Source organism: Phoxinus phoxinus (genome assembly GCF_949152265.1).
Source record: "Phoxinus phoxinus genome assembly, chromosome: 12".
Taxonomy (NCBI): Eukaryota; Metazoa; Chordata; class Actinopteri; order Cypriniformes; family Leuciscidae; genus Phoxinus; species Phoxinus phoxinus.
The window spans coordinates 29,742,311-29,758,098 of NC_136887.1; the positions used below are offsets into that span (position 1 = coordinate 29,742,311).

The 15,788-nt window shown below is 38.0% G+C and overlaps 1 protein-coding gene across 2 annotated transcripts in view; it reads right to left on the minus strand.

The window, feature by feature from the left end:
- ppp2r2ba (protein phosphatase 2, regulatory subunit B, beta a) overlaps positions 1-15,788 on the minus strand; it is a gene marked incomplete at its 3' end in the record, with an annotated part of 53,671 nt that overhangs the window by 3,218 nt on the left and 34,665 nt on the right. For both annotated transcript variants that reach the window (XM_079630348.1, XM_079630349.1), the window contains exons 2-6: positions 7,801-7,898; positions 5,781-5,946; positions 5,267-5,379; positions 313-490; positions 9-173 (exon numbers count right to left, since the gene is read on the minus strand). In XM_079630348.1, the coding sequence (XP_079486474.1) occupies positions 9-173; positions 313-490; positions 5,267-5,379; positions 5,781-5,946; positions 7,801-7,898 (720 nt within the window). The remainder of the gene's footprint in view (positions 1-8; positions 174-312; positions 491-5,266; positions 5,380-5,780; positions 5,947-7,800; positions 7,899-15,788) is intronic.

Genomic DNA, 15,788 nt, shown 5'->3' on the forward strand with positions numbered 1-15,788 from the left:
TGACTCACATTTCGAGTGGTTGTCACAGAGCGCTGATGCCCTCATGTCACACAGACGTATGGAGCCTTTACTGCTACTGTAGACGAAGGTGTTGCACTGGTGAGGGTGAAACTCTGCTGCCGTTATCACCTCCGTCAACTCCTCCATGTTTGCTGGCTTAATGTCTACAATGTCTGAAAAAGCAGCTCAGGAAAACTTGCAGGTAGTAGCAGCACAATAAATCATAAATAATCGTCATAATGGGAAACCGGCAAATGGGGGAAAAGACCAATTTAGTCTTTAATGTCAACTTTAATGACATACAAAGGATACTGAAGCTTCTGTTTGTGATCTCCAGGTTCCACAGGTTGATCCTTAAGTCATCGGTGGACATGAAGGTCTCGTAGTCACTGTTGACAGAGATGGAGTTGATGTGGTACGTGTGCGCATTGGAAAACACTCTCCGAGGCATGGCCTCAACCATGAGGTCCATGGGCTGCAGTACTGGCACCTGAGGAAATCAAAAGACAGACAAAAAATGTCAGAATCCACTGTAACATTACAACAGCCACAACAAAGTCATCTTTTTTTCAAAGATTGTTGGTCATATGACCACTAGTTGGTTTATCTTGTATTTCATCAGCAAGAACTGGGACATAAATAATAAAACCACAACTCTATTTAAAGAACGCTGAATTGAACAGCAGGGAATGTGAGACAGTTTCGCTTATTTTAATATTCTATTTTAAAAGACACAATGAACCCAAGTTTTATGGATGTTTGCATTAGCTTTGAGGTCACATGCTAGCACACTTCAAAAAGTTAATGAAATTAACTTTATATGCACCAAAAACATCGACACATCTTGCACTATACAAATATTTATTCTTTCAGAAAGAGAATGTCCTAATTCCCCTACATAATAAATGAATTTGGCTACCAATTACTTCCTTTCCAAAACATCAGTTGCAAAGAAAGTGACTGTATTTTAATAATTCTAAAAGTGCCATGCATAGTACAAGCCGTCAAGTATGATATTCGGGTCTGAAATGCAAACTAAAGGCTATTGACTACATGCATTAACAGAGGAATGGACTCTTAACTCCTCGAACCATTTCATGGGGGTTTTAATAATTGGTATAACTAATTAAAAATGCATGATTAACCTTTTTTAGAGTTCTATTTTGCGCTCACATCTAAGTGGGGCTAATGACCATTATGGTGGTGCTCAATGTGCGTCTGGCATTTGTGAGCTGGAACCATCCGGCGGGACACATTTATAAGAGTCCACTGTATTGCACTTCCTGCTGTTAGCTGGTGCCCAGAACAGCACCGGCGCTCCACCCGCAGGTCCTAACCGCATTATGCAGATGTGGGCTGTTTAACTGACGCTGATGTTTAGAGGCGGCATATGTCATCCCAAAAGAGAGTCACTCATTACCACATCACAGAAGCACCTCTGCCTTGAGTGAGACGCATTCAAACCAGTCCTTAGCTCTGAAATTACCCTTCGGTTTTTTGAACCACTATTATAATGTTGCATTCAAATGCACAGCTAAATGATTCCGTGGTAGCTTTTAGAGAGGAATATGTGAATCAGGACGGTTTGATTTAGCTGTGCACGCCTAAGTGCATAAATTAGCATTAGCATTTGTTTGACACGCTGACAGATTTATGTGTCATTCTTTTATTAATCTCAGCATAACATGGCACATCCATGGACCACCCACAGTTTATTCGCTGACCATCTGATGCATATTTTCACGAGTAAGGGTTCAGTGTCTTAGGAAGAACTAATGGATTTGCCAGGTTATCATTAATTCTTTGAAAGAGGAGGCACTTAAAGGGTAACTGTTGCCAAAATTTAACCTAGGCTCTTTTTGTTTATCTACCCGAGTTAAACTTTCGTGTAAAAGCATAATTAGAATGGAAACGCCACTTTTAAGATTGACCGTATTTTCGTTTTAGGTCAAAATGCCTTTTGAATGGAGCATGCATGGAGCACTTCTATGATAGCATCAAAATCTCTATTTTTAAAAAGCTAAGGCTCGACACAACATGAAACTGTGCTCGAAGTATCACCAGGGGCTCTACACATGAACTTGAGCATTGAATTCATTGTTTGTGTACACCGAGTTTACTAAAAAGAGAGGTTTTGTACGACTCACTTGATCAGTTAGTGTTTCCGGTGGCTTGAATTTTCTCAGTCTAAAGTAGTCGATCTCCGAATCCAACGTAACAGGGAGGAGAGTAAAGATGGAAAGCTGCTAAAGCTTAGTTCTATATAAATACACGGATAATTTGTTGTTTGGTCGTTAGTGAAAATCAATATTGACCTTGTATTTGAAAAAGGATCCTCATATAATAATGAAAAGGATTCAGTGATACAGATCGACTATCTTTGACTGACAAAATGCCGGCGGCCGGGAAGAACAACAGCTATAGTGAGTTACTTTTTAGTAAACTTTGTGTACACAAACAATGTAGTCAATGCTCAAGTTCATGTGTAGAGCCCCTGGTGATACTTCGAGCACAGTTTTATGTTGTGTCGAGCCTTCTTAGTGTTTAAAAAATAGCGATTTTGATGCTATCATGCCCCATGCATGCTCCATTCAAAAGGCATTTTGACCTAAAACCAAAATACGGTCAATCTTAAAAGTGGCGTTTCCATTCTAATTATGCTTTTACACGAAAGTTTACCTCGGGTAGATCAACAAAAAGAGCCTAGGTTCAATTTTGGCAACAGTTACACTTTAAATCAGATGAGCAGAACCATTATGCCAGATAACAACACTTTGATTTTGTGATTCTAGAAGTTTCAAGAACCGTATGTTCTTCAGTAGTTATTGAGCGGTAGAATTTTACTGATATAATTCGATTATATTGTTTAAATATAATATAACAGTTTAAATTATTTTAAAGGGATAGTTCACTTTGAAATAAAATTTTGGTATGTTTTAGCTTAGGCCTACCTGAAGTGCATCCAAGATGTAGGTGTCTTTGTCTCCGCAGTAGTTTCAATTTTGATATTTTTAGGTCAAACCGTTCTTGTCTGTCAGTCATATAATGCAGTAGGTACTGTATCCAAAAGCATGCAGAGATGTCTCTAATAGCATGCAGAGAAAAGTCCAAATTAAAAAATTCCCCATCATAAGTGCACATGGCCTAAGCTCGCGCGAACTCATCCGGGAGTGTTGAGTTTTCACTTATTCCCAATTTGTAAGCCTTCTATCTTGACACACTACTCGCTCCATTGTTCAGGTCAATCAAAGGCATACGTTGAGCCGTACAGCCAATCACACGCGTTTCTGCTGAGTTAAAAAATGCAACGTTAGATTAGGCGGTTAGATTAGTTTCCGGGGAAGAAATCCGGTGTAAACAGATCACTTGGACGTCGTTGTGTAAAAGAGATAAAAACGATATAAATACTGTTCATTTTATCACACAAACCGCTTGTTTCGTGTCTTAGGCCATCAATGTGCACTTACGATGGGGAATTTTTTTATTTGGACTTTTCTCTGCATGCTATTAGAGACATCTCTGCATGCTTTTGGATACAGTACCTATATACCTGCATTATATGACTGACAGACAAGAACGGTTTGACCTAAAAATATCAAAATTTAAACTACTGCGGAGACAAAGACACCTACATCTTGGATGCACTTCAGGTAAGCTAAAACATACCAAAATTTAATTTCAAAGTGAACTATCCCTTTAAGCTATGGAAGTTTGCTAAATGGTTGAGAACCACCGCTTTAAAACAACATGAACTGTCAGTTAGATGACAGTGGCTGATTTCTAGCCAGAATTAGCTGGAAACATGCCATTAGTCATAAGTCTTACGCTACAGTCCTTTTCTTTATGTATAAAATATCTGGGAATCTAAAGAGATCAGTCTTTATCTAATGTCTCCTGAGAGAAAATAACTTCCTGTGCCAAATTTAGCAGTCAGCCAGTAGTTCAAAGAGCAAACGGATCACGCAGGAGAAAAGGAGAGAGTGAAAGACCATGATAAAGATAATAAAACATGTTTATTATCTACCGCTAAGACAGGCAGGGGGGTGGGGGATTGGCCAACACCTAGCTTTCCGTTTTTTTATGGCACAGACAGCATTAGTAGGTCAAATCGCACAAGAATCCATTTTGATTTGCTGTATTGTTACAAAAGGTCAGGTAAGCGCTGGCTTTAAATGGCACGGCGGTCACACCTTGTATCACGTCACCTCATGGATTGTAGAAACCAGTCCGCTGCGAACCTTAGGGGTAAAATCGCATACTGAGACAAAAGTAAGATCACAGCGCTGGCAATTGTGACTGCCAGAACACATGACATGTGTGTCTCATCCTTCCCCTCCTCCCTCACCACCGGAGCTCCGTCTCCGCATCTCCACCGCACATACATTTCACGGTCCAAATGGGATTGCCGCCCGCTCCATGCCATCACCCCGGTGTCAGGCTAATCTTCTGCCCGGACAGACAATGGTGGAGGAGTGGAGTGCTTTAATCCATTAGGCCACGGAGCAGAAAACAGACACCGCACCAAACATTAATGGCTACTCGGAGTCGCGCCCTCTTTGTATCTGTATTCAATTTGGAGGGATGAGTGGAGAACGAGTGAGAAGGAGAGCAGAGGGAGGAATGATTGTGAGCCCCTTCACTGCACATTATCATCTCTCTTTGTCCTTGCTGTTTGATTATGAATGAATGGCTTTTGGTCGCTGACAGCTCATCGTTTGTCAGCTTCATGTGAGAATTTGAGCGAACAGCAGCAACTCCTCAAAGCGTTAATGAGAACACGCACCAGAAGATTTATAATAAACCTCTGACTTCTTGGTTGAGGATTCAGTGGAAGATGAAATGTAACTGTTCAGCTATGTGCCATTCCAGCTTAAAAACAAGATTCTACAAAAAGCTAACAACAGATTTCATCATACATTACATTACAGAGTCATGTTAAATTTTAAAATCAAAATAAGCCTATTTTAATGAAGCCTATTTTAAAGACCATTAATATTTTCAGTATTGTGACGTCATTTTCATGACAATTAAGGACATTCTCATTACTGTAATGGATGAAATTTAAATTAATTATGAATTATATGAAATAATGTTACATAAATCCTCATGTTTTTTATGTAAAATATATTTTCTTTTTATTTATTTTTGTCAGAATCATCCTTAGGTGTTCTGACATATCTAATGAACAAATATAACACATTTTGAGTATCCATATTATGTACTTGTCTTGTGAATTTGCAGGTGGTGTTAATACAAGCATGCTGACCCGTAATGAGGTGATGGTGGACGGGTCTCTGATTCTTCCATCTTCATCCTTTAGGTTATATCCCTCCGGTCTCTTATCCCTCTCACTGATCTTCCACAGTTTCACAGTTTTATCTGAAAATAAACAAGTTACGCACAGCTTCAATATACCATTTGGAGAGAGCAAGACATGATAAAAGGAGGAGAAATTAAGAGAGGAGAAAATAAAAAGGTGGGCAGTGAGAAATTTAACAGTCTGTGGGACACAATCTGGCACATGGCTGGAAAATATCCAGCACCAACTGAGTATATAAACCGTAGCCATACCATCTGAACATGGGGAGATGTACTGTATGATGTCATTGGAAGACTTTACTGTTCCAACAATCTTTTGTTGAAATGGCAGCAGCTATAATTAAATATTGTTGTTTGGACGTTTGTGTTCCACACAAGAAAGTCAGTCATACAGGTTTGGAACAATGTGAGGATGAGTAAACGATTTATTTTGTCGCGCTGAGATGTCAAACGTCACTCACCATTGGTGGAGAGCAGGAAGTATGCAGCGTTCTGCTGAGGCAGCCAGCGTATCTTATTGATCTTCTCCTCGATCTCTAAACTCTTCAGGTAGTCAAACTCCGGCTCGTGACTCTGGAACGTGCTGTAAACATTATACTCCCCACGTCTGTGAGGCTGGTTCTTGCTCTGTGGGTGAGAAGAGAGAGATTTCATCTATCTAGGTTGTTTGTTCAGTTGCAAAGACCAACATAGCTCATTAGTATCATTTGTTTTGTTCTGCTCATGTAGGTATTCAATATGGGAGGGGATCTGCACTCTGCAGAATGACTAAATTCTTAACAGAAAACATAATCTAATTAGCTGAAAATATAATAAATGAACTTGGAAGAGACACAGGATGTGTGGAACTTTGTTAATAATGAGCATTGAGATTAATGGAAATCTACAGGGCTTTCCGCCTGTGAATATCATATAATGTGCTGGCTGCTGATTCTGTTAACGGTTAATTGCAGGTTTCCTGGTCACAGTTGGACTATTACATTTAATGCATTCGCAATCAATGACAGCATGGAAATAAGGACGTTTTCACGTTGGGAACTATCAAAATCAATAATTGTGTAAACCACTCATGCAGTTAAATTAAAGTAAACAGAGAACAGTCCCCCTCTAGAGGGGGTTATAAGAATCTGCGTGTGTGTGTGTGTGTGTGTGTGTGTGTGTGTGTGTGTGTGTGTGTGTGTGTGTGTGTGTGTGTGTGTGTGTGTGTGTGTGTGTGTGTGTGTGTGTGTGTGTGTGTGTGTGTTTTTGGGGCATGTTCGTATGCGTCTGGATTTGCTGACAGCATGCCATCTATTCTACAGGCAAAATAAACTGAATTGAAATGAAAAGCCCTCCTTCAGCGTTGAGGAGAACCTAATAGTTGTGACAGTAGTTTAGTAGTGACTGTTTTCCAATGAGTAGCAGTGTACTTCCACCAAACATTAATATGCTCTTTTAATGTTTAATTGTATTGTGCACACATACAGTTGCACTGTCCTAAACGACTGACACTCTTAGTGAATCTGGTTCATTTGGATAGTTTATTTAAATTAATAAATTGCCATTTTAAGCCTTTTAGAGCTAAATATTTACAATGAATACAGGACACTTTTTGATAAATTGTAATGGACGTTGTTTTTAAAATGTGAATCAAATAGCTTAATCAATAACCTCCCATACTAGGATGAATTTAAAGCTGATTTTTAGTAGAAAAATATGCACATATATAAATATAAGTGTATCTCTTTACCTGTATCGATTCTTAGTTATATGAATCTGTTATATACTGCTGTATGTTTTTTAACTGAATTATGTGTCATTATTGTTGTATTTTTGTCTAGTTGTGTAGTATTTAGTGTAAATGTATCTGTTCAAGTTTGATGCTGTCATCCTAATTGAGTTTTAAAAAAAATCGAATTGTTTTTGTCCTAAAACTGATTAAATTAAATATAATTGTATAATTATTTCTATAAAAAGATATAGTTCTCTTGTTTCAAAACAGGTTTGGTTATGACTTCCGATATGTCGAGAGAGAAAAAAAACACTGAGATAAGAAACAGAAGAAAGAAAGTCATACAGGTTTGGAACGACAAGAGGGTGAGTGCATGGTGACGACATTTTAATTTTGGGTGAACTATCCCTTTAAGTTGCTTCAGTGTACTTAGTTACTTATTGTTAGTAGCTTGTAGTGTATCTACCCTCTAATTCTAAAGAAGCTTCCCCAACACTGTTTGCTGTTTAATGAATAAACAGAACACGTGACGAAAGCTTCACGTCTGAGCATGTGCACCTGAGGTTTATCGAGACCTCACCTGTGTTGCCATTGTGTGTCTATTGAAACCTTGTTCAAAGCCACGGGAAGTTGTGTTACAGTGTGTGACCCTGTGGTTTTTGCTCACACAGTAAGAGAAGAACAGATTAGATTGACCTGCTGAGTGCCATCTTTTTTTTTTTTTACAGGAATGAATGCATGATGTGAAAGACTTCATGGTTTCGTCTTACCTCTTGCTCCCTTTGGAAAACCACAACTCTTCCTCCCTTGTCTCCCGTGGCCAAGAGCTCTCCAGTAGAGTTGAACTCCACAGTAGAGATGATGTCAGCTACAACACAACACAACACAGCCTTTATGTATACAAGACTTACCACTCTTAAGGGATAATGTACAGTGAGCTGGTCATTATCATAAAATACACCACAATGATTGATCTTGTATGTCACTTAAGGGGTTTATTTGGTGATTAATGACCGGCTCTCTGTACGTTAAACCACTTATTACACAGCTACACGAAATATTGATTTGAGAGTAAACAATTTTATTATGCAAGAAGAAAGAGACCATGGAGTAATATAAAACATCTAGGAAATCGGTTAATTATACAGCTTAGTTTTCTAAAACATTTAACCACTGCAATGCTGCAATTGATCAGAATCAAGTTAGAGAGCTGTGTAATAAGTTAATAAACACAACAAAGCCCACACTCCAGTGGCTGGTCATTATAAGTCTTCGAACGAACACGCGTAAAACGCAAGTGTGTTCACTTTTGACGTGTTGCAATTGGTCACAAGAGACAATACAAATTAAAAACCAATAACATGTTTGGCATCTTCGTCATCAGACCTTGTGTGCACGTCTTGACACGCCATAATGTAACAACATGGATTATGAAAAGTGCTACTAAAAATGACTTATCTGGACTTGAATGTCAATGAGATTTGAGAACTGCAATGAAGGAAAACATCGATTTCTAACATCATAAATATGTATTTTTATCTACACACAAAGCTATTATATGAACCCTGACAGCGTGAATGTTCTGCTAAACCTCTTACGTGGAAAAAAGAAAGTCACACAGGTCTGGAAAGACATGAAGGTGAGTAAATAATAATTTTTTGGTGAACTATTCCATTAAAATAATGCAGGTTGCCAGAAGAATATCAATTCATAGAGTTATTCTTAGGTCTACACTATTCTTATAAAAAGATGGTGTGAGGAATATATATGAAATATTCAGATATCCAGGCTATTGTGTTCTGCAATACCAGAATACAATAAATGATAAGCTCTGTCGATTTTATTAATCACACCAGAAATAAAAGGTATAGTGGTTAGCAAACATAAAATGCATTAGTTGCAACATACATGTCATGTGATTAGTCGAAAAACAGCAATTAGGCCTCCATCTAAATTCGCATATGTTAAATCCACATGTGTTAAATCTGCATTTCCTCTCTTAATAATGTTAAGCTGTCGATACCGACTTGAAGAAATGTGTTCTAGTGGCACACATTTGTGAGAAAAAAGGTTAAAAGAGACTTAGGAAAAGTACTGTTTTTTTTGTGCTTGTGCAAATACATCAAATAATCCCCAGAAATCATGTTTAGCAGAAGATTAAATAGTTCTGGAATCCCTGCATCAGACCAAAGGGCTGAAAAAACCTGCCGTGCACTTAAACAGATAAAGAGAGCAAGAGCTGCCGTTTCCCGCAGCATGAAGAGCTCAGAAATCTCCGAAATCTCCACCCTCCACCGACAGCCTACGCTCCCCTCCTCCGACCATCCTTCCATTCATTATCATCTGACACAGAAATACACAACATCCTTCACGTTCACCACTAAATCCACGGGATTCACCGCCGAGGACAGAAACTGCCTCATAATTTACATACGACAGGATTAACTCGAGACATCTAATAAATCAGTTTCTAGAAAGATTGATTTTAATGCTGGTATACACAGAGAAAAGATAAGCAAGTCTTTCATCTTTTCTAGGCATGCTATTTAAAATGAGCAATTTTGTGATGGATTGTTTTCAACCAAAGGTTTCTGAACATCTGAATCTTAGGCTATTCACACCCGTAGGAGGGTTTCCTACCTTTCAGAAATCTTCTTTTATCTTCCTCTAAAAGATGCATTTGTTTGAAGGGTGATGAGCTCAAAACAGTAGATCACATGGCTCGATTATTCTGTATTGTTCTGCAAACAGACATTGCTTTCGTAGATGTTGCGTCTTTAGTGGCATCCGTTAATGAAAGGCGAAGGGGTCGAGATGTAACAAGTAGGAAAGCGTGCTTCAATTATTATTCTTTTTTTGAGAACCCACACACCCTCAATGAATTTATTGCTTGCTGAATTGAAAACGGGAGGAAGTGGTTGCCATGGAGACCCCTTCCATTACTGTTGTGCTACATTTGACTGGAAGACTTTGCTGTGTGTGTTAAACAGCCTGAATGCGTGGCTTACGGCGTCTGATGCCGGTCAATGGCACAGTGGGGGAGAGACTGAGAAAATGAAGTCTATTTTTGAACATGGCTGCTGAATGCTGAAATACTGCTGAAACCGTCCTGAAGTATTGCACAAATAGCTGCAGAACAGTGTGATCTATTCACAATGGCACATTCTTTCTATATTTCTATGTTTATTTTGTCTATTTTTATTTAAGTTTATTTGTATTATATGGATGGATACATAAATAAATATACCAAAATGTATTTTAAAATGTCCAAGTATACAACAAATACATGTACATATTTATGTACTTAATATAAATAACCTGCAATTGTACTTTTGGTGTACTAAATTGATATACCTAAAAGATATACCTAAAGTCTGCTAAATTGGAACAATTAATTTTGTTCTTAAGGCACTTTAGTTATCCAGAAATAGGCGGACAGACAGACAGATGGATGGATATATGGACATATGGATGGATGGATGGATATATGGATGATGGATGGATGGATATATGGATGGATATATGGATGGATGGATATATGGATGGATGGATATATGGATGATGGATGGATGGATATATGGATGGATATATGGATGGATGGATATATGGATATATGGATGGATGGATATATGGATGATGGATGGATGGATGGATGGATATATGGATATATGGATGGATGGATGGATATATGGATATATAGATGGATGGATGGGTATATGGATATATGGATGGATGGATGGATATATGGATGATGGATGGATGGATATATGGATGGATGGATGGATGGGTATATGGATATATGGATGGATATATGGATGATGGATGGATGGATGGATATATGGATGGATGGATGGATGGATATATGGATGATGGATGGATGGATATATGGATGGATGGATGGATGGGTATATGGATATATGGATGGATGGATGGATGGATGGATATATGGATGATGGATGGATGGATATATGGATGGATGGATGGATATATGGATGGATATATGGATGATGGATGGATGGATATATGGATATATGGATGGATGGGTATATGGATAGATGGATGGATGGATGGATGGATGGATGGATGGATATATGGATGATGGATGGATGGATATATGGATATATGGATGGATATATGAATATATGGATGGATGGATATATGGATGATGGATGGATGGATGGGTATATGGATATATGGATATATGGATGGATGGATATATGGATGATGGATGGGTATATGGATATATGGATGGATGGATATATGGATATATGGATGGATGGATATATGGATATATGGATGATGGATGGATGGATGGATATATGGATATATGGATGGATGGATGGATATATGGATATATGGATGGATGGATGGATGGATGGGTATATGGATATATGGATGGATGGATGGATGGATGGATGGATATATGGATGATGGATGGATGGATATATGGATGGATGGATGGGTATATGGATATATGGATGGATGGATGGATGGATGGATATATGGATGATGGATGGATGGATATATGGATGGATGGGTATATGGATATATGGATGGATGGATGGATGGATGGATATATGGATGATGGATGGATGGATATATGGATGGATGGATGGATGGGTATATGGATATATGGATGGATGGATGGATGGATGGATATATGGATGATGGATGGATGGATATATGGATGGATGGGTATATGGATAGATGGATGGATGGATGGATGGATGGATGGATGGATGGATGGATGGATATATGGATGATGGATGGATGGATATATAGATATATGGATGGATATATGGATATATGGATGGATGGATATATGGATGATGGATGGATGGATGGATATATGGATGGATGGATATATGGATGGATGGATGGTGGGATGGATGGATGGATATATGGATGGATGGATGGATATATGGATGGATGGATATATGGATGGATGGATGGTGGGATGGATGGATGGATATATGGATGGATGGATGGATGGATGGATATATGGATGGATGGATATATGGATGGATGGATGGTGGGATGGATGGATGGATGGATGGATGGATATATTGATGGATGGATGGATATATGGATATATGGATGGATGGATATATGGATGGATGGATATATGGATGGGTGGATATATGGATGATGGATGGATGGATGGATGGATATAGATGGATGGATATATGGATGGATGGATGGATGGTGGGATGGATGGATGGATGGATATATGGATGGATGGATGGATGGATGGATTTTTATTATAAAATGTATTGGACAGTCTAATATTGCATTGTTAATCTATAACTGCATGAATATGTTCTCTTCAGTTTTAGTACGCTGTACAGTGGCGTCATATGGGAAGGGCGTCAGGAAAATCTTGCTGTCGTAAATGAGGATGATGAAGGACTCCGATTGGGAGGATTCGGACATGGTGAGATTGTTAGTTCTCAGGCACGTTACTAAATGAATGATGCATTAATAGTCTAAGTCGCCATAAAGATATGTCATTCCCTCGCGTAAATAAAGCAGATATTCAACGTCTAAGCCCATTGATCTGGGTGCTGCATTTCTTATCTTTGTTTGCACAGAAAGCGACTATGAAACCCCCTGCTTCTTGAGGGAGGGCGAATTGAAGTCATTACAGTCGGAATAAATTGTATTCATTTACTAATTATCTTGCTGCTCTTTGTTTCTCAACAGTGTGAGCGGCTATAAGAAAGACTCAACAAAGCGCTCTGAAAGGAGTTGGATGTTGCATAAGGTAATAATACAGAAGTAGCTCTGGGATACAGCAACATTTGATCAATCGTTGAGGAGCACCTGACCGTACACTCTCTGCTTGGCAATAACACAGGCTTTTCTCATTATAAACACATTAGCACACTGCAGTCTGAGACAGGGAGAAAACTGATGACAATGTTTTAATGAGTTTGCTCAATTACAGACATGCTTATTTCTCATCTTACTCTCAAGGATAAATGAGACAGCAGAGAAGGAAAGGGAAATAGAGAAACACGAGGGGGGGGGGGGGGGGGGCTGTCCTATATTATCAAAGCATGTGTTGACTTAGAAAGAGAGAGTGATTTCATGAAAGCAATTTCAAGGCCCTGTGGTCCAGTATTCCCTTGCGTGTGTAACTGTTTGACAAGAAATATCCAGGTAAAGAGTATTTCACAATTTGATATCCCTGTTTAACTTGATTCAGTGACTCTGAAGAACACTAGGGATGTGGATGAATGAAAACATTTAATGGACACTTAACACAAAAAAGTAATAAAAAAGTTATATTTTTCTTGAAGATAATAAAGCCTATTTTAGGGTAATATAGGTATATTTTTTTTGCATTGTGATATTATTTTCATGACAAACTCTCATTAATATAAAAAAAATAACTAATTGTAAACGAATAGAAGTACTTCATGCTGATTTAAAGTGAATTTTAATATATATAGATTTAATATATATGGATATATATATATATATATATAATTTCTATAAAATTCTAAATTATTTTTCTATAAAAAATGTGATTTCTTGTTTCTTTCTTTTAGGGTGATTCAGACATGTTGTTTGCGTTGTGAAATTCAGAGGGAATCATATTTGACTATTCCGAATGTCTTTATGCTAAGCTGCCTATGACAAATAAAGTGGGCAGTGGATTACAGAGCGCAGTTAATAAATCCTGCGGGCACCCATGTCTGCAACAGCAGGGTCAAAGGTCAGGGTCTCATATACCCAAAGTGCTTCTGGGAAAGAACAGATCTCTCTCGCGCAGTAATTTGCAGCCGCTCTCATTACTCACGCACCATAAAGTGGGTTACCGTGCCAACCTGTCTAATCCCAGCAGCCCCGGCAGCTCTGGAACGTATATGATCATGGCTTCCCCATCACAAAGGCATCATGGGAAATATCAAAAATATAATGTTCAGAATGTCATGTTAGCATATTTGTTTGCATACTACAGTATGTTCATTTTTGTAACCACAATTATTAACATTTAACATTTTAACACTGTTTGGACTGATTAATTAATTCAAATATATATATATACATTATTTTTTTATACACAAAATTGGATTACAAATGCAAAAAAATCATGTTAACAAGCCAAGATGTCACTCACTAAATTAAAAATGGCACAACAATGCAGCAGACTAAAATCTGAAATGTGTTCTATTATACATGCTGTTTCACATACTATTTTCAATAAAAAAGTAAGCTGTATGCGCAGTATATTGCAGTATGCTGTAAGCAGCTTCCGTTCCAAACACAGCCGGGTTATAATGTCCTGCTGTTTAAAGCATGCTAAGAACATCCACAGAACAAAGTCTTATATAGTCACACTTAGCTTATATTGATCTACAAATTGATTTTCTTTGCCTGCGCACAGGCAAAATGAGAACGAGATCATGTTGATGCACCATATCAAGACGTTAAATGCCACTATGCAGTGAAAGAGGACAGTGGGTCAACAAAGCTCTGTAGGAAATGTGAAATCAAGTGGAATGTGTTTTAAAGTATAGCTTCAGCCCTCACAAACCGTCTAGATCTCTGAGGTTTCAGCATGGCACAGCTGTCTGCAACATAAGAGAGAGGCTGGTTCATGGAAAAGTAGGTCAGTCGGAGTCTAGTGAGCCCGTCTCCGGCTGCAGAACATCCAGTCATTTCCAAAAAGACAAAATCAATGCTTGTTTTGAAGTTAAGCCAAAATGAAATGATTTTGTGTAAAGCCTGTGTGGAAGCATGTCTGCGTGGAATCTGCAATTATCACAGGACCTGAGAGAGCACTGTGTTGTAATGCACAGTTGTACGTTCGGCATTGTCTGCGAGATTAAAGCCCTTTCGCTGAGATCAGCGCCTCAACGGATCAGCCCGAAAGAGAAGATTACAGCTGCCTTAACCTATCAGAAGAGTTTAACATCTATTCAGAATGATAGATTGGTTAGGTGTGCAACAAGATTTTTATGAGATAGATTAAACGGTTCGTACAGTCAAAAATGAAAATTCTGTCTTCATTTGATAACCTAAAAAAGAGCAATATGAACATCTCATAAGAGGAAAGCCATTTCAATTAAATGAAAGCAAATGGGGACTGATGGCATCAGACTCAACTGGAATTAAAGTATTCCAATAACAGGCAGACCCACATTTAAGTCTTTATAAATAAATAATAGTTCACATTAAAAAGAAACCTTTTCTATTATGTTATAGTATTAGTAAGTATAAATAAAATCTACACTACCGTTCAAAAGTTTGGGTTCATTTAAAAAAATTTTTTTTACAGTAATACTTAAGATTTAATAATTCCTTGGTGAGCATAAGAGACTTCAGCAAATCTTACCGACCCCAACTTTTGAACGGTAGTGTATATAAAAATAAAGTATATATAGTTGTATAGATTAAAAAAATATGAATGTAATCATTGATTTTCATTCATGTTTTTGGTTTTATGTAAGGAGGAAAGTCATACAAAATCGGTTATCATTGAGGGTATGTAAAAGAATTACAGAATTTTAATTATTGCATTTTCAATTTCTGCTATTGTACAACATGCACACTGAACTTCCCCGGCAAATTAAAGTTCGGTATGCAAGACTAGTCAAGTGTGCCCATATCTGCTTTTATAATTACATTTTCATGGATCTGTGTCTAGAAAATTCCCCATATTCCCTGTCCATGCACAGTTGCCTTGTTATTTACTATAGATTTAACTGCTGGCCAAAGATGCGTAGAATGTTTCCAACGGGGTTCTGTT